Source organism: Chanodichthys erythropterus, chromosome 12, assembly GCF_024489055.1.
Source record: "Chanodichthys erythropterus isolate Z2021 chromosome 12, ASM2448905v1, whole genome shotgun sequence".
NCBI classification, from domain to species: domain Eukaryota; kingdom Metazoa; phylum Chordata; class Actinopteri; order Cypriniformes; family Xenocyprididae; genus Chanodichthys; species Chanodichthys erythropterus.
Genome location: NC_090232.1, coordinates 1816475 through 1841592, shown reverse-complemented (window position 1 = coordinate 1841592; position 25118 = coordinate 1816475). Strand labels below are relative to the sequence as shown.

Here is a 25118-nt window from a genome sequence, read left to right as displayed (position 1 = left end):
AACCAGTTTAGACCAGCACATCAGTTTAAACATTTATTTCCATCAGGGAATTATTTTATAATTATTTTATATGTAATTTTCATGAGATCAAATTAATTGAAAGATTATATGGAATATCGTCTTTTATTATACAAAATTTTATACATTTTTTAATTAATTTTATTTTTTAAATTAACTAATGTTTAATAGTTGAATTATGATCAATAATGCTATTATAAATATCATATTATGATATTATAAATGTAATGATATATAATCAAATGAACTGAATCTATGGATTTTTAACATTTTTGATTAATTATTTGTATCATTTGTATTTTTTTTTTAAATCGTAATAGTTTCTTATTAACAATAAAATAGTATTGTTAAATTTATTATTATTATTATTATTATTATTATTCATTAAGTTTATCTTTATTAAAGTGCCATGACTGTCATTAATATTATTATATATGTAAGTTTCATGAAGGAGTATATAGAATATACTTTAATATATAGAATAACTTTTTATAATTTAATTTTTTTAAATTATAATTGAAATAAACAAAAAAATAACACATTTTAATTGTCTAATAATTAACAACAACAATATTATGAAATTTATTATTCTTATTAATATTACGTTTTTTGTTACCATTATTATTACTTTTTAAATGATAAAGTTAATTTTATTAAAGTGCAATGGCTGTCATTAATAAAGAGTTTGAGTATCTTTTCTACTAGTGTAAATGTACTTGAAAAAAAACAATAATGCTAAACAGATACAATGATGATTTACAGCACCTAAAATACATTTTGCATTAAACATTCATATACATTTTAACCTAAAATCTCGATGCTAATTAAAAACAATCGCAATTCATCAACCTATTTATTATCATTTTTCTTGACTCTGTCATATTGGATAAAGTTAATTTCCATGCATTGTAAGGGATCTACATGATGCTGCCTTAGAATTTGATGCATTTTTCACGTAAACATGCATGATTTATGTGTGTGTGTGTGTGTGTGGACACTCACTGGCTGAAGGGCACGGCGTGATGTTACAGGACCTGTAGACGGCCCTCTTTCCGGTGCAGTAGCGTCCGTTGTTTCGGGGAGGAGGGTTGTTGCAGAGACGATGAGCAAACTGGACGCCGCCGCCGCACGTACGGGAACACGAACCCCACGGACCCCAGGAGCTCCAGCTGCCGTGGTTAGATGTCTGAGAGAACGATGGGAGATAATCAGAGATCCATACAACACAAACTTCTTCCAGTGACATTAAGAGAATGGTCGTTAATAATGTTTTCAAAATGTTAGCAAAAAACATCATTTATGGAACATTCTGAAACATTTTAGTTGGACATTTGTTTAACATTTTTTAAATGTTACTATGTTACTGTTTCGGAATGTTCAGAGAAGATTTAAAAGTAACATTCGCTTAATGTTTCTTTAACATCTTGTGTAAAATCTGAAGAATTCAGTGACATGAATGGGCAAAAATGGGAAAGAAGCGAGGGTTCTATGTAGAAGGTTGACCTGCAATAAACAAGCCTGAAATGAGCGAGAGACCTGAACACTGGACATTCAGCGAGAGGAAGGGTGTGGAAAAGAGACACCAGAACCGCATTTCCTCCTCGTTCCATGTGACAAACAAGCACGCATGAAGAGGCGCGCTCACACAAGGGAAACATTCTTCATCGGGACTGAAATGAGTCTCTAAAACACCTAATGACTCTGAGACATGGATAAAAATACCCGGACCAGCCGGCCAGGAGAGAGGATGGGAAATTCCTGCTGGTTAAATGTGTTTGATACTAATCTAGTTAACTCAGAACAGCCTGACACATGAGGAAAACAGAGTTAAGAGAAACGCTCGGGCCAGGAGGGCTAACGTCTGAGTGAATTAAATTAATCTTTTTATTCAACAAGGATGCATTAAATTGATCAAAAGTGACATTTATAATGTTACAAAAGATTCTGTTTCAAATAAACGCTGTTCTTTTGAACATTGTATTCATCAAAGGATCGTAAAAAAATAAAAAGTATGTTGGTTTTGACAAAAATATGAAGCAGCACAACTGTTACGCATATGACATTGAAGACTGGAGTAATGATGCTGAAAACTCAGTTTTGAATCACAGCAATAAATTAAAATTTTAAATGTATTCACATAGAAAACAGCTGTTTTAAACTGTAAAAATATTTCACATTTTTACTGTATGTTTAATAAAAAAGCAGCCGTGCTGAGCAGAAGAGACTTCTTTCAAAAACTTCTTTTAAATGCTAATGAGACACAAGCCTCAAAAGCACAACTTCTTCTCAGTAGCTATTCTGAAGGTGAGCATCTGATAAACAGAACGAGCAGAAGAGAAATCAATATGATGAAGCGAGAGAGAAAGCAGCATGAGAAAGAGATCGATCGATGTGTCTGAAGAACCGCAGGATTGTTTGAGAGACGCTTAAAGCCGGAATTCCTCGCTCAAATACAGAGACCGCAGAACTCATCTAAAGCAGAGATCTGATGTTTATTATGTGAACGAAACACTGGTGAGAGAGATCAAGCATGTAAAGCTCAGAGAAACACTGGGAACCAGATGGATTAACAACACGGGTGTGGTTAAAACACACAAAGCAATGAGATCAGAATGTTTAAAGACACAACAGGATGAAGAACAGTAGAAGCAAGTCAATCAGCTTGGGTTATGCATTAGACAAACTACTAACTATAAGTAACTTTGCAACTACATGTCAATTAACTCTCATTAATTTGCAACCACATGTCAACTAATTCATTAGAGTATTAGTAGACTGTTAGGTTAGGGTTAGGATTAGTAGTTGACAACAAGTTTTACTTTAATAATGTATTAGTAAATGATGAAAGTAACATTAAATAAGATTAATAAATGCTTTAGAAGTATTTTTCATTGTTAGTTCATAACTAATGTCCCAAATAGTTTCAAATAGTTTTAAAGCTTTAGGTTTGAAGGTTTTAAGTTTGAAATAGTTTAAAAAGCTTGAAGTTTAAGCAGTTTGAAGTTTCAAATATAGGTTTTAAAACTTTAAGTTTGAATTTGTTTTAAAAGCTTGAAGTTTGAAGGTTTTAAGCTTGAAATAGCCTTTAAAGCTTTAAATTTAAGGTTTTAAGTTTGATTTTAAAGCTTGAAGTTTGAATCAGTTTTGAGTTTGAAATTGTTTTTAAAGTTTGAAGTTTGAATCAGTTTTAAGTTTGAAATAGTTTTAAAATCTTAAAGTTTGAAATAGCTTTTAAAGCTTGAAGTTTGAAGGTTTTAAGTTTGAAATAGTTTTAAAAGCTTGAAGTTTGAAGCAGTTTTGAGTTTGAAATTGTTTTTAAAGCTTGAAGTTTGAAGCAGTTTTAAGTTTGAAATTGTTTTACAATTTTAAAGTTTGAATCAGTTTTTAAAGCTTGAAGTTTGAAGGTTTTAAGTTAGAAACAGTTTTAAAAGCTTGAAGTTTGAAATAGCTTTTAAAGCTTGAAGTTTGAAGGTTTTAAGTTTGAAACAGTTTTAAAAGCTTGAAGTTTGAAGCAGTTTTAAGTTTGAAATAGTTTTAAAAGCTTGAAGTTTAAAGGTTTTAAGCTTGAAATAGCCTTTAAAGCTTTAAATTTAAGGTTTTAAGTTTGAAATAGTTTTTAAAGCTTTAAATTTGTACGTTTTTAAGTTTGAAATAGTTTTAAAAGCTTGAAGGTTGAAGCAGTTTTAAGTTTGAAATAGTTTTTAAAGCTTGAAGTTTGAAGCAGTTTTAAGTTTGAAATAGTTTTAAAATCTTAAAGTTTCAAATAGTTTTAAAAGCTTTAAGTTTGAAGCAGTTTTAAGCTTGAAATAGCCTTTAAAGCTTTAAATTTATGGTTTTAAGTTTAAAATAGTTTTAAAAGCTTGAAGTGTGAAGCAGTTTTAAGTTTTAAGTAGTTTTTAAAGCTTTAAATTTGTAAGTTTTTAAGTTTAAAAAGACAGAGATGCACTGACGGGTTGATCCCGAAAACGTTTTGCACTTTGCACTTGCACATTTTGCACTTTATGTGGCCTCTGGAAAATAAATTCTTTTGAGCTTTTTTGACTTTATTCTTGTGCGTGGATCTTTCAAGTCTTTTTGATCTTGGAGTTATCTTTGAATCTACGCACCACCAGAAGCTGTATGTACAAGTATTTGTTTGGACTGTGATCTGGTGCCACGCTTTTCTGGTTTCCCTATAAGTTTTTAAGTTTGAAATGTTTTTAAAAGCTTGAAATTTGAAGCAGTTTTAAGTTTGAAATAATGTTTAAAGCTTGAAGTTTGAAACAGTTTTAAAACCTTAAGTTTGAAGGTTTTAAGTCTCTCAGACAGACAGATTGCTTAGGGTGACAAACAAGTCATTTTTAATTTCACAACATCACCTCTGAGCTCTCGTCTTACCGAGTAGTGTCTCTTTCGGGTCTTGTCCACACATTTCCCCTGCAGACAGATTCTTCCCTTCCCACACGGCGTTCCTTCAACAGCAGGCAGTTTTTTGGTCAGACACACCATCTGACCCTTCCTGATGACGGCACACCACAGGCGGGCGCACACGTCCATCCCGGGACACATGGTGTACTCGGGACCAAAGGCTAGACGGCACTGCTGCACAGCGTCATAACTCTGACCGGGAAGCTCCTCGGGACCCAGAAGAGGCAGACGAGGGACGTCCAACAAACACTCGGCTACAGACACACAACAAGAGGAAGATGTGAAGACGTTTGTGGAGAAGAGATAGAACTATGTGCACATCAAACACAGGGCAAAATGGTGATTTTCATTATATTTCTACAATATAAAAGTGTGAAATCAGTAGTAAATGATTTAGAAAGAAGTCTCTCCTACTCACACCTACTCTGCATTTATTTGACTGAAAATACAGCAAAAATTTTGAAATATTTTTCCAATTTAAAACATTTTCATTTATTCCTGTGATCAAAGCTGGATTTTCAGCATCATTACTCCACATGATACTTCAGAAATCAATAATAGCAATAATATAAGTCTGCAGATTTTCAAATTAAAAATAATTTGCTTTATAACCATTAAATATTTAAACTTCATTTTTGAGAAAAGCAACATTAAATTCCGTCATAGTCATTTCTCACCATTGCCGTCGTCGAAGAAGTCCGTGATGGTGGCGGACGTGCAGCGGCTCCAGGGTTTGGACGCGTCGATGGAGGTCAGGATGGACGACATCAGTCGCTTGTCCTCAGTGGAGCCGAAGCGCTCCTCGCAGAACTTCGAGTCATCGTGGGACAGACCCAGCAGGTGCCCTACGCACACACACAGGAAGTGATGTCATCGAGGTGTTTGTGCATGCACGTGGATTATTCGTGTGTGTGCTTGTCTGTACCGATCTCATGCGCCACGGTGAATGCCGCGTGAAGGCCGTCGTCCTCGATGATGGCACAACTCCGCTCCGGAGAACATACGGTGCCCACGTCAGCCATGCCGAGAGTGTCACACGAGTGATGACCGCACAGATCCTGAAAACACACACACACATGCTCATCAATACCAGTTCAAACTCTCAGACTTTAGTGATGATGCATCCACAGCTGTACTTCTGTACTTAACATAATGAAATTCTTATTTTGACCATTCCTCTAAAACAAGACGGGGTAGAAGGACATAAGAAACCATAAAATACAAGACAATAAATATAAGAGAATACACAATAAGGACAATAACCAGTAAACAATACACAATTCAGTAAGAGTCAATACAGTACAAATAACAAGAAACGATATGCAATAAGAACAATAAAAAAGAAACAATTTTAGAGTATACATTTACACACCGATCAGGGGGCTTGGAGAAGTTTTGACATGCCCTGACATTTGTGCTTTTTTCAGTTGTTCATAAACATATTAATGGAAAAAGTGTCATTACACTGTATTCAGCACAAACTAGGCTACAATAATATGTGAGGAACATGTATGTACATGTTTGTGTTTTTGAAGGAATAACATTTATGCGTGGTTATTGAAAAAACAAAAAAAATTAAGTCACTGAAATAAGGGCAAAAAAAGTATATTAAATCTGTGTTCACAAGACTTCTGGGTATTGGAGGTTGTAGACTAAAGTTTTTGCTTCAAAATTATGTAAAAATTATGCTGCCTACTCCTTCATATAAAACAATATATTGATTTAGTTTTTGTAAGACACTTTTTGCCAAGGAACACAGTATGCGAGGAGGCGTGAATCACCACTGAAAATGGGCCATTCTCACCTGAGAAGACAAAAGAATTGGATAGTAATGAGCTGAAATGACTTGCATATTAATGAGGCATTTCAGTCAGGTAGGCTGTGAAAAAAACCTTCTGTGATGTATCAAGCTCATTATGATATATGAAACATAAAGGAAAAATATTATTACAATATAAAGTAATAGTTTTATATTATACTTTAAAATATAATGTATTTCTGTGATGCAAAGAGTCTGAATATAGGCTTTTAGTTTAAATGCATGCACATTTGGAGAAATATTGGATTCTCATATGCTTATGTCAATTTTCTATACAGAGGAGTTATATTTATTTAATATTCATTGTCATTACTATGAGCGCTGGTGTTTTCAATTCATCCTTGAAGTCGGAGGGCGCTCTGTGTGCATTTTTAGTCCACAAATTCATCTAAAAGAAGAAGAGGCTATTCCATGAATGGAGTTTCCAATTCATACTGCAGCCGGAGGGCGCTAAAGAAACAAAAACTCATCTAAAATTCATCTATAGAAGAAAAGAAAACAGGAACTAACTGCATGTCTTCTAGAGCTTGCTAACCATGACTTTTACAACCAGATAAACACTTTTGAAGACAATAAATACACGATTGAGATGATGAATGCATGTATTGCCTCTGAATTTGCGTCTGAATAGCGCTGGCTCCGTGGGCGTGGCCGCATTAGCGGATAATGAGCTGAATCACAGACTTCTGACATGGCGGAGTATTTTAAGTCTGTTTTGCTGCAATGTGAAAAAAACCTGCAAAACTCAGAGTGTTAATTACTTTATTTAATTTCTGTAGTGTTTCTTACCTGAACAGTTTCTAATAGTTTTAGTTAACAATAAAAACACTGGTCCTGACTGTGTCAACCTGGGATTTGGAAACATGACATTTCCAGTTGGACCAATGAAAAGATGTAAAGCCATCTATCAGAAAATGTTTTTTATGACTAGTTTAACTACTTTAGCGTTTAATGCAACAGTTTCAAAGCAGACCTTCACCGTACATGTTTTCATGTTTATTGTCAGATGTGATTGACTAACAATCCTCACAGAAAGACATGCAAATGCTCTCAAACGCACTTAGACAGGTCGATTTCTCACAGGTGCTCGGTGTGTTTACTCATTTAGTCCGAGTGGATGAAAACAGCCTGGACTCTGTTCTCCGAGCCACATGAGAAAGCAACTCTTCACATGGGGGAACCACTTGCATTTATAAAAGCAACATGCTGCGTGAGTGTCTGTGTGTGTGTAAACGGGTTCAGAGAGAAGTTTAGCTCATGACCTCAGCGGAGCGCATGTGTAATGTGTAATCAAGTGAACACAGCTCATGTTCATATACTGCACTCCACAAGTGTATAGAAATGATTATGAGAAAGTTAGTCTTCTGTTGTTCACGGAGTTTTCACAGAAAAACGAAAGAGACGGAGAGAGAGCAACTTGATATGGACAGAGGAATTCCTGCCTAAGGGAATCAGGGAACTATGTCGGCCAAAGGAAGAGCCGGAAAATAAGGGAATCATTGAGGGAAAACAGCTCAAACAGAGAGCTGCATGTAAACATCACTGAAATAAAACTCACTCAATTTTGTTAGATTTATGCTTTAAAGTTGGCATGAAATGTAAATTCACCCTATTTATGTTCCAAATGCATGTTTTTAGTGAACAATTCATCCATGCATGTTTCATTTTTTACAAATGTTTTGACCTCATAATGTCAAAAGTCAAAAAGACATAAGTGGATCCTCCAGTAAAATGACAGACTTCTCTCTGGTGATGCATGCAGAATTTCTCCTATCGTTTAGTCAGTTTGAACTGTTTAGATGCATTAACTGGAAAACAAAAAGCTAAGAAATTATCAAGATGCAAGGTGCCGGACACTCCCGGGTCAGTTCGGAAGATCCGACTCGCACGCAAACGCACACAGAATGTTTATATCCCGACGGCTCTGGCGCTTGGCAAGCGTTCTGAGCAAACATGTCGACAGCAGACAGACAGGAAGACGTGCGGGGAGGTGGAGACGACTCTTGATATTTGATTCTGTAGCACCGCGAGTTTCTGTCACCTGGTTCTGATTTATAGGGCGTTGCAGGCCTGAGCCCATGGCCTCTGTTTGACTGATCTGGGGTCTGTTTGCAGACGTCCTTCTGTGGTCTTCATGGTTATGAGAGGAGCATCAGCACTGATCTGAGTGAAGAGGTTCGGTCACATCGCATCTGGCCTATTTGGATCTACAAAATCAGGCGTCTTAAAATGAAAAGTATTCATATCACTCCTATAACGGTCTAACCAGGTTTATTATAGTTAACTGAAAACATAACATTTCTGTTACTTAAAAAAAAAAAAAAACATTAACTAAAACTAGAAATTAAATTTAATTGAGACAAAGCCTTTTCTGAATGTTTGAAAGTTTTATAAGCTTCCTAGCATGTCACTAACAATTTTTAACATGTTGTTAGCGTGTCTTTGCATTTTTTCTTTGCATGTTTGTAGCATGTTTTAGTAGACTGTAAGCATGAATTAGCTTGTTGCGAGCATTTTTAGCATGAAGCTTAACATGTTACAAACATGTCTTACTAGATTGCTAACATGTTGCCTACATGTTTTAACACATTGCTAGCATTAATTAGCATGTTGCTTGCATGATTTAGCATACTGCTATCATGTTTTAATACATTGCTAGTATGTTTAAGCTTGTTGCTAACATGAATTAGCACATTGCTAGCATGATTTACCATGTTGTTACAAGTTTTAGCTTGTTGCTTGCATGATTTAACATTCTGCTATCTTGTTTTAATACATTGCTAGTTTGTTTAAGCTTGTTGCTAACATGAATTAGCATATTGCTAGCATGATTTAGCATTTTGTTACAAGTTTTAGCTTATTGCTTGCATGATTTAATGTGCTGCTGGCTTTTGTTTTTACATTTTTCTAGCATGAATCAGCAAGTTTTAGAATGCTACTAACACGATTAGCATGGTGTTATCTTGTTTTAATGTAAATTAGCACTTTGATAACATGATTAAGCATGCTGCTAGCATGTTTTAACACATTGCTAGCATTAATTAGCATTTTGCTAACATGATTTAGCATTCTGTTAGCATGTTTTAATACATTGCTATGTTTAAGCTTGTTTGCTAACATGAATTACACATTGCTAGCTTTATTTAGCATGTTGTTACAAGTTTTAGCACATTGCCTGCATTAATTATCATTTTGCTAGCATGATTTAATGTGCTGCTGGTATTTTTTAACGTGTTGCTAGCATGAATCAGCATGTTTTAACATGCTGCTAGCACGATTAAGCATGTTGTTATCATGTTTTCATGTGAATTAACAATTTGCTTACAAGATTAAGCATGCTGCTAACATGTTTTAGCACACTGTTAACATGAATCAACATACATTAGCATATTGTTAGCATGATTTAACATTCTGCTAAGTTTTAACACATTGCTTGTATTAATTAGCATGTTTGCTAGCATGATTTAATGTGCTGCTGGCATTTTTTTACATGTTGCTAGCATGAATCAGCATGTTTTAGCATGCTATCCCGATTAAACAAGTTGCTATCATGTTTTAACATGAATTAGCACTTTGCTAGCATGTTTTAACACATTGCTAACTTGAATTAGCACAATGCTAGCAAACAAGAGACGAGTTACAAGCATGTGAGTTTATAATAGTGATGCTTCGCTTCACAAGCACCACTAATAATAAGCTGAAATAGGATTTCAGTATACTGGCTTTGTCAAGGCAACAAAATAATATTCCATATATAATCCATATCAACTCCAGCTCTTCTTTGTGTCAAAAACAAATTCCTCATCCCACTGAGTTCCTCCGGAGAAACCGGATCCAATCCCAGACTGTTGCTACCCAACGTTGGCACGGACGGTGAGGATTTCAGACAGCGTGGAGTGCAGACGGATGGATCCAGAACATCTCAGAGGTTTTCAGTGAACTGTCAATGTATAGCAGCTGAAATGTCGGACGTGTGAAATGCCCCAGAGCACCACAACTGGCCGACAGACAGCGGATGAATGTTACAAAACAACGTTAATATATGCTAGAAATCACTGCAGGAGGCTCTAGAGACACACATGTGTTGATGCACAGAAAGAAGGACAACATGCACAAACATTTGTCCTATGAAATCACATACAAAACCACACGTGAACTCTCTCTCAGACTCCTGAACAAACAGTACAGTATTTACTCTGTCTGTACGCATACATACACCCTCTGTGTGTACAGTACATACTGTATGTGTACAGTACATACAAGTTCAAACGGCCCGGTGGACTGAGAAAATTTACCAGCCTTAGTAGCTATTAAAAATGAACTTTTATATAAATAATGATGAACTCAAGATAAAACTAAACTCCTTAATTTTTATGGAAGTGTGGAAGCTTGTTTCCGCCACTGAATAAAAAATAAAAAAGGTAATTGCGACTGTTTACTCACAATTCTGACTTTCTTTTGATAAAGTCAGAATTGCGTGATATAAAGTCACAACTGCGAGATATAAAGTCAGAATTGCGAGATAAAAAGTCATAAGTGCAAGTATAAAGTCAGAATTGCGAGTTATAAAGTCACAATTGCGAGATAAAAAGTCGCAAGTGCGAGTTATAAAGTCAGAATTGTGAGATAAAAAGTCGTAATTGCGAGTTATAAAGTCAGAATTGTGAGATAAAAAGTCATAAGTGCAAGTTATAAAGTCACAATTGCGAAATGAAAAGTCGCAAGTGCGAGTTATAAAGTCACAATTGCGAGATAAAAAGTCGCAAGTGCGAGTTATAAAGTCACAATTGCGAGATAAAAAGTCGTAAGTGCGAGTTATAAAGTCACAATTGCGAGATGAAAAGTCATAAGTGCAAGTTATAAATTCACAATTGCGAAATGAAAAGTCGTAAGTGCAAGATATAAAGTCACAATTGTGAGATAAAAAGTCGCAAGTGCGAGTTATAAAGTCACAATTGCGAGATAAAAAGTCGCAAGTGCGAGTTATAAAGTCACAATTGCGAGATAAAAAGTCGTAAGTGCAAGATATAAAGTCACAATTGTGAGATAAAAAGTCGCAAGTGCGAGTTATAAAGTCAGAATTGTGAGATAAAAAGTCGCAAGTGCGAGTTATAAAGTCACAATTGCGAGATAAAAAGTCGCAAGTGCGAGTTATAAAGTCAGAATTGTGAGATAAAAAGTCATAAGTGCAAGTTATAAAGTCACAATTGCGAAATGAAAAGTCGTAAGTGCGAGATATAAAGTCACAATTGTGAGATAAAAAGTCGCAAGTGCGAGTTATAAAGTCAGAATTGTGAGATAAAAAGTCATAAGTGTGAGTTATAAAGTTAGAATCACAAGATAAAGTAGCAATTGTGAGTTATTAAGTCAGAATTGTGAGATAAAAAGCTTTTGTTTTTTTAAAATAAATTGTTCCTGAGCAGCAAATCATCATATCAGAATGATTTCTGAAGGATCATGTGACACTGAAGACTGGAGTAATGATGCTGAAAATTCAGCTTTGATCACAGGAATAAATTACACTTTACTGTATATTCACATAGAAAACATTTATTTTAACTTTTTTTTATTTATTTTTTTACTGTATTTTTGATCAAATAAATCCAGCCTTGGCGAGCAGAAGAGACTTTTTTTCAGAAACATTAAAAAATCGTACCGACTCCAAACGTTGGACATTGCTCTATGTATATCCGGACACATGAGAAACTAAGACAAGTGTGTGTTATTGCATCATATCTGCTCATGCAATGCACCTGCTCTCATCTGAAAATCACGACTGTGACGTAACACACACAAATCTGCATGAACAGACACATGCAGCATTGTGTCCCTCAGCGCAGTCATGCGTCCGTCCGTCTGATGTGACCACTCATAATCACACATTCACCCAAAAGCTGATGAGCTCTCAATGTGGCCCTTGTTCTGTGCTTTGCATCGAGCTGCACGGACACATCCACACGCACGAGTGCATTCTGGGGCTGAAACGAGACCGGCACTGTTCTAGAGCGCATGTTTAATGTTTATAAACCCCCTTCATTTCTCAGACGTATTTTCTTTGCATTAAGTGTAAATGGTTGTTAGATGCTATTTATACTGCTGTTAATGGCACTTTCAACTAGTCCACTGTTGTTCTAGACGACTAGTGAAACTGAGCAGTCGTCGAGCTCTAGCGTTCTGCCAGTGTGACGCAGATCACGTGTATCGATGGTTTCATTCATGTCCCTAGACGTCCTGGCAGCGTTAATGAATCTATAAAGTATTTGACTAAAAGGCTTTCAGCGTCATTGTGCTTCGGGGGCCGATGAGGAACACACAATTATAGTGCAGATGTCAAATAGTTTGGCTTAAAAGACACATTAACGTGTGCTCTTATTAAGTGCCTTAAAAGAACCACATTGAACATTCTGTCAGCATTTACTCACCCATTTGACTTTCTTATTTTTAATGTTCCTCATACGGTGTCCCGCACATGACATGTATGTATGCCATGTTTGTAGTTTTTCAGTTTTTTGAACAAAATGAGGGTGAGTAAATGATGACAGATTCTTGTTTTTGGATGAGTTTCTCTCTCAATAAATATATCAAATCAGTCCTAGTGGTGAGACAGAGGAGGTTTTGGGAAACTGTGAGAGGAAATGATGCTTCAGTTATTTCATAGCCTTTGTGCTCCGGCTTGGCCGCGGTTCCAGCGCTCTCAGTGGGTGTCTGTGGGCTTCTGTTGCCCATCAGGGCTTGTTGACATGGTGTACTTCACAACCACACACTCTTAAACACACACACTCTACGCCAGCAGGTGTGTCAGACTCCACACCACCAGAGGAAAGACGCCGCTGGCACCAGCCGTCCGTGCACCGCTGCCAAGAGAAGCTGCGTCTCTGTGGGATTCGCAGTGGCGGCTCTTGTGAGAGGGAAACGACGTCAGCGCCACTTACTGAGATGCCAACCGAGGGCACTTGGGAAGTCAATCGGAATTTTTCTGCTGAAGGGAATTAATTTTTATGGTTTATTGCAGTTTTTATTGGTGTACATCATTTTTGTTTTAAATTCATGTTGCTCGTAAACTTGAATCAGAATATCTTCTCCTCCCTCTTGCAGCATCTTTTCTCTGCTCTGATGACGAGGGCGGGGCAACCTGTCACTCACATGAAATCCACCAATAGCAAACCACAACCATCCAATCAATTCCCCATGGACAAAATCAAACCCCGCCCAACATTTGTTCTTGTCCCAGAAGATGAGCGCAACTTCCCTTTCATGACGACTTTAAATAGTTAAAACTAGTCAATGCAAGATTTGTTGGCAACACTTTAGAATAAACTTCAATTTGTTAACTTTAGTTGCATTAGGTATCAATATTTACAGTATGGAAGACTGTTTCCGCCATGAAATAAAAAAACATATAAAAAAGGTAATTGTGACTTTTTATCTCACAAGTCTGACATTTGCAATTGAGAGTTTAGAATTGTGAGATATAAACTCACAATTGTGTGATATAAATTCAGTATTCCGAGATATAAAGTCAGAATTGGTTGATATAAAGTCAGAATTGCAAGATATAAAGTTAGAATTGCAAGATATAAAGTTAGAATTGCGAGTTATAAAGTCAGAATTGTGAGATATAAAGTTAGAATTGTGAGTTATAAAGTCAGAATTGTGAGATATAAAGTTAGAATTGCGAATTATAAAGTCAGAATTGGGAGATATAAAGTTAGAATTGCGAGTTATAAAGTCAGAATTGCGAGATATAAAGTCAGAATTGCGAGATATAAAGTCAGAATTGTGAGATATCAAGTCAGAATTGCGAGATATAAAGTCAGAATTGCGTGATATAAAGTCAGAATTGCGTGATATAAAGTCAGAATTGCGAGATATAAAGTCAGAATTGTGAGATATCAAGTCAGAATTGCGAGATATAAAGTCAGAATTGCGTGATATAAAGTCAGAATTGTGTGATATAAAGTCAGAATTGTGAGATATCAAGTCAGAATTGCGAGATATAAAGTCAGAATTGCGAGATATAAAGTCAGAATTGCGTGATATAAAGTCAGAATTGCGTGATATAAAGTCAGAATTGCGAGATATAAAGTCAGAATTGCGAGACATAAAGTCAGAATTGTGAGATATCAAGTCAGAATTGTGAGATATCAAGTCAGAATTGTGAGATATCAAGTCAGAATTGGGAGATATAAAGTCAGAATTGGGAGATATCAAGTCAGAATTGGGAGATATAAAGTCAGAATTGTGAGATATAAAGTTAGAATTGCGAGTTATAAAGTTAAAATTGTGAGTTATAAAGTTAGAATTGCGAGTTATAAAGTCAGAATTGTGAGATAAAGTTAGAATTGCGAGTTATAAAGTCAGAATTGGGAGATATAAAGTTAGAATTGCGAGTTATAAAGTCAGAATTGCGAGATATAAAGTCAGAATTGCGAGATATTAAGTTAGAATTGCGAGTTATAAAGTCAGAATTGCTTGATATAAAGTCAGAATTGCGAGTTATAAAGTCAGAATTGCGTGATATAAAGTCAGAATTGCGAGATATAAAGTCAGAATTGCGTGATATAAAGTCAGAATTGCGAGATATAAAGTCAGAATTGTGAGATATCAAGTCAGAATTGCGAGATATAAAGTCAGAATTGCGAGATATAAAGTCAGAATTGCGTGATATAAAGTCAGAATTGCGAGATATAAAGTCAGAATTGCGAGATATAAAGTCAGAATTGTGAGATATAAGGTCAGAATTGTGAGATATAAAGTCAGAATTGCGAGTTATAAAGTCAGAATTGTGAGATATAAAGTCAGAATTGCGAGATATAAAGTCAGAATTGCGAGATATAAAGTCAGAATTGTGAGATATAAAGTCAGAATTGCGAGATATAAAGTCAGAATTGTGAGATATAAAGTCAGAATTGTGAGATATAAAGTCAGAATTGCGAGTTATAAAGTCAGAATTGTGAGATATCAAGTCAGAATTGCGAGATATAAAGTCAGAATTGCGAGATATAAAGTCAGAATTGCGTGATATAAAGTCAGAATTGCGTGTTATAAAGTCAGAATTGTGAGTTATAAAGTCAGAATTGCGAGATATAAAGTCAGAATTGCGTGATATAAAGTCAGAATTGCGAGATATAAAGTCAGAATTGCGAGATATAAAGTCAGAATTGCGTGATATAAAGTCAGAATTGCGTGATATAAAGTCAGAATTGCGAGTTATAAAGACAGAATTGCGAGATATAAAGTCAGAATTGCGAGATATCAAGTCAGAATTGTGAGATATAAAGTCAGAATTGTGAGATATAAAGTCAGAATTGTGAGATATAAAGTCAGAATTGCGTGATATAAAGTCAGAATTGCGAGTTATAAAGTCAGAATTGGGAGATATAAAGTCAGAATTGCGTGATATAAAGTCAGAATTGCGAGTTATAAAGTCAGAACTGCGTGATATAAAGTCAGAATTGTGAGATATAAAGTCAGAATTGCGTGATATAAAGTCAGAATTGTGAGATATAAAGTCAGAATTGTGAGATATAAAGTCAGAATTGTGAGATATCAAGTCAGAATTGCGAGATATAAAGTCAGAATTGTGAGATATAAAGTCAGAATTGAGAGATATAAAGTCAGAATTGTGAGTTATAAAGTCAGAATTGCGAGATATAAAGTCAGAATTGCGAGATATAAAGTCAGAACTGCGTGATATAAAGTCAGAATTGCGAGATATAAAGTCAGAATTGCGTGATATAAAGTCAGAATTGTGAGATATAAAGTCAGAATTGTGAGATATAAAGTCAGAATTGTGAGATATAAAGTCAGAATTGCGTGATATAAAGTCAGAATTGCGAGTTATAAAGTCAGAATTGGGAGATATAAAGTCAGAATTGCGTGATATAAAGTCAGAATTGCGAGTTATAAAGTCAGAACTGCGTGATATAAAGTCAGAATTGTGAGATATAAAGTCAGAATTGAGAGATATAAAGTCAGAATTGTGAGATATAAAGTCAGAACTGCGTGATATAAAGTCAGAATTGCGAGATATAAAGTCAGAATTGCGAGATATAAAGTCAGAATTGTGAGATATAAAGTCAGAATTGAGAGATATAAAGTCAGAATTGCGTGATATAAAGTCAGAATTGCGAGTTATAAAGTCAGAATTGGGAGATATAAAGTCAGAATTGAGAGATATAAAGTCAGAATTGTGAGTTATAAAGTCAGAATTGCGAGTTATAAAGTCAGAATTGCGTGATATAAAGTCAGAATTGTGAGTTATAAAGTCAGAATTGGGAGATATAAAGTCAGAATTGCGTGATATAAATTCAGAATTGCCTTTTTTATTTTTTTATTTTGTGGCAGAAACAAGTTTCCATATACAGCATTCATTAGTCAAGGTAATGGTAATTTATACATACTCGAATATATTTTTAACATTTCAAGATGTATAAATTAACATGCATGTATTACTTATTTTATTTCAAGTAACGGAAATGTTTTTATGGATTTAATTTCAGTTAACGATACCAAACTCACTTTAACAATTTGATCTATTTAAGATATTCGAGATACATTCTGAAATTGATCTTGCTTTAAGGATGTTTAGATAGAAAGCACGACGGAGTAACTAACAGAGCAGAGGATTTTCTGCAGTTTAAGTGCTCCGGTGAACAAGACCTTGCATGACTTACATGCACCACAAGCCTCGTCTGGAAACACGACAAGCTCCAAACCACAAGCGAGGTGGTGGAGCGAGGCATGGAGATCTGCGCTTTACTGTGGGATCGTTCGGGCTAAACGAGTGTGGTCTCAGCCTGGGAAGGGCTTTCAGATGGGAGATGTGTTGATTTTCCTCACAGCTCTCTGCTGTGGTTCATGGCACTCAAATCTGTAGCAGAATCCCGTGTAAGGAATGCGCACAAGGATCACACACTGCATAATGACACACACTAGTCAGGGGACGCCGAAGACGCCTGCCTAGAAAAACAGCAACAGAGGAAATAATTTTACAGTTCACTGTGGAGCGGGAAGAGAGAGAGACTGATGTTCCCACATGATCGGATCCAGCTGACCTGGTCACACACACACACTGCTGTGGGTTTGAGGGTATCAGGTGATACTATGGTTCTTTGAAATATACCATGGTATTTATATGGCACTGTGTGTAGCATCATCGTGGTATACATCTAAACCAAATATCTGTCAATATAGTGTTGGACATTACAGGTCAAAAAGGTCAAGAAACAAAATCTATCTTGGAGCACCATGTTAATACCATAATATATTCAAAAGTACCATAGCATTCTGCCATTGTACCATGGTAAAATAATCATGGTACACTGATGGTAACAAATAAAACATGGTAATTCAATTCATGAGCCATGGTAGAGTTTCATACCTGTGCACACGTGTGTTCATCAGTATGGAAACCCATTTTCCCTACTTTTAATGTAATAATTATGACTTAGTATGTCATAATTGACTGCTTATCTCATAAATTAGACTTTTTATGTCATAGGTATGACAAAAAGTAAAAATTATGACTTAATTATGACTTAGTGTGTCATATTTTTGACCTTTTATGTCACATGGTAGTGTAATAATTATATTATACATCATAATCTTGACTTTTTATGTCATAATTTATTTAGTATGTCTTAATTATGGTGTAATATATCAAAATTATGACTTAGTATGTTATGATTTCCATTTTTATGTCATAATTTCTACTTTTTAATCTCTTAATTATGACTTAGTATGTAATAATTTCATGTTTATCTCATAATTTAGACTTTTTATGTCATAGTTATGACAAAAATTAAATAATTATGACTTAATTATGATATATATGTCATAATTATGACTTAGTATGTCAATTTCTATTTTTATGTCATAATTTTTATTTTTTATTCGCTTAATTATAATTTATTGTGTAATAATTCACTGTTTATCTCATAAATTAGACTTTTTATGTCATAGTTATGACAAAAAGTAAAAATTATGACTTAATTATGACTTAGTATGTAATATTTTTGACCTTTTATGTCATATGATAGTGTCATAATTATATTATATGTCATAATTTTGACTTTTTATGTCATAATTTACTTAGTATGGCTTAATAATGGTGTAATATATCAGAATTATGACTTAGTCTGTAATAATTTCATGTTTATCTCATAATTTAGACTTTTTATGTCATCGTTATGACAAACAAATTAAATAATTATGACTTCATTATGATTTATATGCCATAATTATGACTTAGTATGTCTTAGTATGTCAATTTCTCTTTTTATGTCATAATTTCTATTTGTTAATCTCTTAATTATAATTTATTATGTAATAATTTCAGGTGTATCTCATAATTTAGAATTATGATGTCATATAACAAAAAAGTCAAAATTATGACTTAGTTACGAATTAGTATGTCATCATTTTGACCTTTTATGTCAAATGACAGTGTCATAATTATATTATACGTCATAATTTCGACTTTTTAATCTCTTAATTATGACTTAGTATGTCATAATTTCATCTTTATCTCATAATTTCGTCATATATATTCATTTTATGTCATATGACAATTATGACTTTATATATCATTTTTTATGTAATAATTATGATTTACTAAAACATAATTCTTATTCTTATGCAGCAGAAATGGGCTTCCATACTCACTCACTCACAAAAGACACAATGTAGTTCATGAAGTTCGTTGCGCGTGACCGCCAGTCAAGCGCGCGACGCGACTGTTTCAGTTTTTACCTGCCTGGTGAAGAGGATCGCCGCGTCATGGTGATGCTGATGATCGTCATCCAGCGGATTCTGCTGATTCTGCCACTTACAGAAGCTCTTGAGCGTCGCGGCGGCGTTTTTGGACACCTCGAGCCCCTTCTCGTTCTCGGACAGAATCGCGACTTTAACCACGGACAGGCGGATGGGGTTCTCGATGCTGGCGTGACCGTAGAGTTTGGACGCGATGGACGCGAGCGTCAACAGGTAATGATGCAGGTCCTTCCCGTATTTCTTCGTCATGGACCCATCCGCGACCAGCAGCAGCTCCACGTGCCGCGCGCGAGACACGGACCTCCTGCGTCGCGTCAGCGAAGCGTCGGGCTTCGCAAACTTTGTCCACCATCTGCGTCCGCGCGCGTCCTCATTGCGTTTCCGCTTACCTCGAGCGCTCCGCTTTTTATCCCTGCGTGTTTTTCGGTCACGCGTGCCGCAGCTGTGTCGCGCGGGCATCTCTTCGAAACTGAAGCGTTCCCGGGTGTAAAAGTGGAGAGCGCGCGTCGCGTCGGCGTCCTCGACGATGTGCACGTCATTCTCGTGGCCCTTCGCCCGGATGAGCGGTGTGATTGTGTACCGGGCGTGATCAACCGCGAAAAACCCATCAAGTCCACCGCCGCACAGATTGAAAACCGCAAGAGACTCCGCGTTTGAATTGACGGTTCCGCGGTAAACGCATTCCCGGCGCACCGGCGGCGCGTCCGCGTTCGAGCCAAAGTGATGAGACAGTACCGACTCGTCCCGCTCCATATCCAGCTGAAAGCGCTGCTCGTCCATGTACAGAAGGTACCCGGCTTTGCCTCCCCCGTGATAAATCCGATCCACAGTCCGCACGACGCCGTCGCTCCGCTGGGCAGGTGTGAGGAGAGACGCGTTCGCAGGTGGACGGAGCGCGCTGAACGCAAAGGAGCCGTCCAGAGCGCAGCACAACAAAACAATCTGCCACATTATTATTCCATGTAGTTCATGAAAACTTTTGGAAACATTACAATCCGAAATCCAGCTTTAAGATGAGAAATTCCAGCAAACCGAGGCGGACTGATCCATTAGTCCCGGTGCGCATCTCACGAGTGAAATAAATACACGAAGGCAAAGAAAACACCACGAGAGTGCAGCGAGAACTAAAGTGAACTTGAAGAACAAAACACAAAGTTTCCTCTTAAAAGCACCACAGAGAGAGAAAGAAATAGAGAGAGAGAGAGAGAGAGAGAGAGAAAGAGAGAGAGTCCTGCCCCTTTGCGCTCACTCTCCACTCCAGACCTCCTCCTCTCATTCTTTCCCAACTCTCTCTCTCTCTCTCTCTGTGTTCAGTTTACAGGTTCATCTCTTGTTAGAAGCCAAATGTTTGAAAATGTCCTCACAAACATGAGGAAACATGTTGAAATGTGACTTATGAATGAACATGCTGGTTTACAATAACACTTTACAATAAGGCTCCATTAGAAAAGTACTTCTAAAGCATTCATTAATGTGAAGTTTCAGCTCAAAATACCCCACAGATCATTTATTATAGCTTGTCAAATTTGGGTGTGAGCAAAAACACACAGTTTTTGTGTGTGTCCCTTTAAATGCAAATGAGCTGCTGCTCCCGCCCCCTTTCCAGAAGAGGGCGGAGCTTTAACAGCTCAACAACAACAAAGCTGGAGAATCTCACGCAGCCAAAATGAGGAAAGTGTTCAGCCTTACATTGTTCAAACCGGAGTCGACACTGATGGAGAGACTCAGGAAGAAGTTACAACTTTTAGACGTTTCTGAATGGTTAGTGGATAAATTGATGTAGTTGCTGTGGAGTTGATTCAACTCATCCACTAGCATGTGTCGTCATGTTCATCTTTTGTGTTGAATTGACCCTCGTTTGTGAAGCAGTCCGGCGTAAAAAAATTTAAAACACTATACTACAACAACTCTTCCTCTTCTCTTAATGATTGAAATCATTATATTGATGACTTCTCTTCATCTTACAAGAGCCGATAATAATCAAACTAGGTAATGTGAAAAATGTGGAAGTATACGTTTGACTTTATCTTATATAGAAAATGAAAAAGCATCTTAAAGCACTGGTGCATATGACTCATGCATTATATCTCAGTTCTTCTGAAGTCTTATGATAAATTTGGGTCTGTTCTCAGACAAAGCTAAGTCATTATTCACTGAAAATCTGAAAATGGCATTTAATGTAATTGGCATCAAATGACATCAAATTAAAGACTTAAAAACAGCATATTGATGGCTTCTCATGAAAGGGAAGTTATGCTGGTCTTTTCTTCTCTGTTGTGCCATATATCAGAGTGAAATGGCTTCTCAAACAAGAACAAATGTAGGGCGGGGCTTGATTTTGTCCGTTGGGAATTGATTGGATGGTTGTGGTTTGCTATTGGTAGATCTCATGTGAGTGACAGGTTGCCCCGCCCTCATCATCAGAGAAGAGATGTTGCTACAAGAGGGAGGGGAAGATATTCTGATTCAAGATTATGAATTTAACACAATAATGACATGCACTGAGAAATAATTTATGCAATATTCCATAAAAAAAAAAAAAAAAAACAAGAATTGTCCATTTTGATTTCATGGTGACTTTAATCTTATTAGAGGCAATGTTTAAAAAGTCCTCAATGAAAAATGTGGAAGTCTCTACTCACATTTCTGTGTGATTTTTTTTCAAATTGATCTCAACCAGAATCCTATATTGCATAACATATTTCTGATTCGGGAATATTAGGCCGCTGTCACTTTAAGAGCTAATGCACGGATCCAACATTCTGTTACACGTGTTTTATTTCTCAACTGTTTACATTCGCTTATAAAATAACTGGCTATGTTTACGAGGATAAAATGCTGGGTTAAAAACAACCCAAATTGGGTTGAAAATGGACAAACCCATCGAATGGGTTGTTTTATTATACACATCTGAGGGGTTCATTTTCGATTACTATTATAATTTGCACATTCAGCATTCTCAACATGAATCCCAACAGAACGTGACATCATGGAGGGAATCCATCCACTACTGGGAAACCCTGTTCAATAGTGCATCAGCCGCCACAGGCAATGACACAGAACACTGAGTATTGTGTGCACACTAGTGAGGGCTTCATTCTCCAGCACTGTGTCATGACATCATCACAACAACAACAACAACAACAACAGTGACAGCATTTTCATTGGTTTGTACATTGAAGCTTTCAAAGCTTGAGCTTGCTGTAGTTGAGTAACAATATTTTAATTATTGATCACAGCACTTTCTTCTTCTCCAAACTCACATAGACTGACCTGAGCATTGAGGTGATGGATAATTTATGGCGCATCCAGAATAGAAGCTTCATCGACTGGGACAAAAGCGTCGGCATGTACCGTCACGTTCGTGCAATCTGACAGATATTAAGAGGATATTTATTACATCTTGAGGCGAGCTGGTGGTTTCGTGCCAGTGCTGTCAGTCGCTGGATTTGGGTGTTGTGTAATACGAGTCGCTATTCAGAATGACACACGGAGCCAAATTGCATCGGAATTGTATGACACTTCATGGATCTCCTGCCCAGTGTTTGTTTACTGAGGCTGAGTCACTGCATAGTGTTTCCCAGAGGAGCTGTCAGAAACAGCAGACACGCAGGCTACAGGGAATATTTAGTCTTTTTTCTCCTCACATACTGTATGTGTATGTGTCTCCTATATATATATATACACGATGTACGTTGAATACATTAAATCACTTTGGACAAAAGCATCTGCCAAATGCATAAATGTAAATCGGTCAAAAGTTTGAAATAATTAAAAAAAATTTAATGTCCACCAAGGCTGCATTTATTTGATCAAAATTACAGTAAAAATTGTGAAATATTATTCCAATGTAAATCAGCTGTTTTCTATGTGAATGTATAGTAAAATGTAATTTATATCCAGTGATCAAAGCTGAATTTTCAGCATCATTACTCCAGTCTTCAGTGTCACATGATCCTTCAGAAATCATTCTAATATGATGATTTGCTGCTCAAGAAACATTTAATATTATCAATGTTGAAAAAGTTCGGCTGCTTCATATTTCGTTGTTGGCATTTAATGTCATTGCACAATGCATCTTGAATGCACACTAAATGGGTTTGTTTCAGTGGGATTTCAACAATGTGAGTATCATTTTGGGGGGGTAAACTCATTCTTTTAACTATTCCATTTCCATTCAGGCCAGCACAGACCGTCAACCCCCACATGCATCGTCCTGCTGCCGTTCTATAGGAGTGTGTGGGAGTTCATGAGAGAACACTGTGTACTATCACGTATGTTTCACAGTGACGGTGAAGCCCACCTCCTCACAATAAACCCGCATCAAACCAATCAGAAAAACGCAGCCATAATGAACAGCTTCCACACAGCTACACTCAACCCTAGTTGCGATATATAACCATATGAATCAATGATTGCAAGTGTATCACTTAAATTGAAAGGTTTGATGGTTTTACATTTAATACATTTTAATTAATATTTTTTTTCTGCATCTTTATCATCCAGACTTCACATAATAAATTCAATGTAACGATGTTAACATAATAGATCCTTTAAATCATGTGAAATCAACCCCGACTCTTGATTCAACCCTGATTCATCAGTGACGTTATTATAAATGAAAACATGTTTGTCTTCAAAATCTTTCATGAGAAGGTAATAACATTCTGAAACGACTTAGAAATGGCATTTACGACCCATTTTACTTCCATAAAGTGATGTATTTCCCAGTTAAACAGGATATTCATGAGAAATAAATGGTCAGGGCTGGATTTTATCCATGAGTTTGTCCATTTTATACCAGAGTGAGTTAGACTGTTCACACTGTCAGTTTTTGGGATTAACAACTGCATTTACTTACATGCAGGGCCTAAAACTAACTTTCTGCCACACCTGTCAATGGCCCGTGACTTAAGAAAAATTTACCAGCCATAAATATATTTTTTTTAAACAAATGTTTATAAACAGATTAATCCTTATTAAAGCTACAAAAGTTATTCAGTCTAGAGCAGCAAGTGCTTGTTCTTTGTCTTTTGTTCTTTTAAAATTAGGCTGCTGTCACTTTAAGAGCTAATGCATGGATCCAATAGAGTGCCCCAGGAATGACGCGTTTTTGTAGGCAAAACCCGCAAGCGAGTTAGCATTTTAGGACTTCTGGTTCCAACGCCGTAAAGTCTATGGGTTTTTTGAATGGGTTTTTGCTAAATCGCCTGAAATAAGGTCTGTGGTTAACAAAGCCTCTAAATACTTTCACGTTTTGATCTATAACATAAAACACACCAGTTATAACCCACTTGTGATTTTTTAAACTTTTACTGTGTCTTAAAAACGGCAGTTGCTAACAAGTTGCTAAAAGGGACTACTTCCTTTGGCGGGGACTTTATACGTCATCATGACAAACAGGACATTTGGACAGCATTTCTCATGAAAAAGTGGATAAGTATTCATAACAGCGCAGATCATAATCAGCGAGCATGTTTTTAAATAAAGTTGTTTTCTAAATAAAGTTTGAGGAAGCTTGACGTTGATCCGCGACCATGGTGTGCTGTAGTCCGTTTATAGCCTACTGTTAGCCTTTTATATCTGACAACTTTATTTAGGCTTCAAAATCTATAAATGTTGTGTTAACTTGTAAAGATTATCTTGATAGAGAAAACGTGTAAGTGTCATAACCCTTTGGTTTGAAAATGGACAAACCCAGCGATTGGGTTATTTTAACCCATCAAATTGGGTGTTTTAACCCAGCGAATGGGGTGTTTTAACCCAGCAATTAGGTTATTTTAACCCATCAAATGGGGTGTTTTAACCCAGCAAGAATAGGGTGTTTTAACCCAGCAATTAGGTTAATTTAACCCATCGAATGGGGTGTTTTAACCTACACTCTAAAAAATGCTGGGTTAAAAACAACCCAAGTTGGGTTGAAAATGGACAAACCCAGCGATTGGGTTATTTTAACCCATCAAATGAGGTGTTTTAACCCAGCGAATGGGTTGTTTTAACCCAGCAAATGGGTTGTTTTAACCCAGCAAGAATAGGGTGTTTTAACCCAGCAATTAGGTTAATTTAACCCATCAAATGGGGTGTTTTAACCCAGCAAGAA

At 36.3% G+C, this 25118-nt stretch overlaps 1 protein-coding gene across 2 annotated transcripts in view; it reads right to left on the bottom strand.

Annotated features, from left to right (window-relative positions):
* LOC137033127 (A disintegrin and metalloproteinase with thrombospondin motifs 5) overlaps window positions 1–25118 on the bottom strand; it is a 50936-nt gene that overhangs the window by 8660 nt on the left and 17158 nt on the right. The window contains exons 1-5 of one of the 2 annotated variants that reach the window (XM_067405266.1): window positions 18998–20179; window positions 5351–5483; window positions 5103–5270; window positions 4396–4679; window positions 1021–1204 (exon numbers count right to left, since the gene is read on the bottom strand). In XM_067405266.1, the coding sequence (XP_067261367.1) occupies window positions 1021–1204; window positions 4396–4679; window positions 5103–5270; window positions 5351–5483; window positions 18998–19969 (1741 nt within the window). In that variant the 5' untranslated portion in view covers window positions 19970–20179. Of the gene's footprint in view, window positions 1–1020; window positions 1205–4395; window positions 4680–5102; window positions 5271–5350; window positions 5484–18997; window positions 20180–25118 lie in introns of those variants that run through there. The other variant, XM_067405265.1, reaches the window with a different exon arrangement.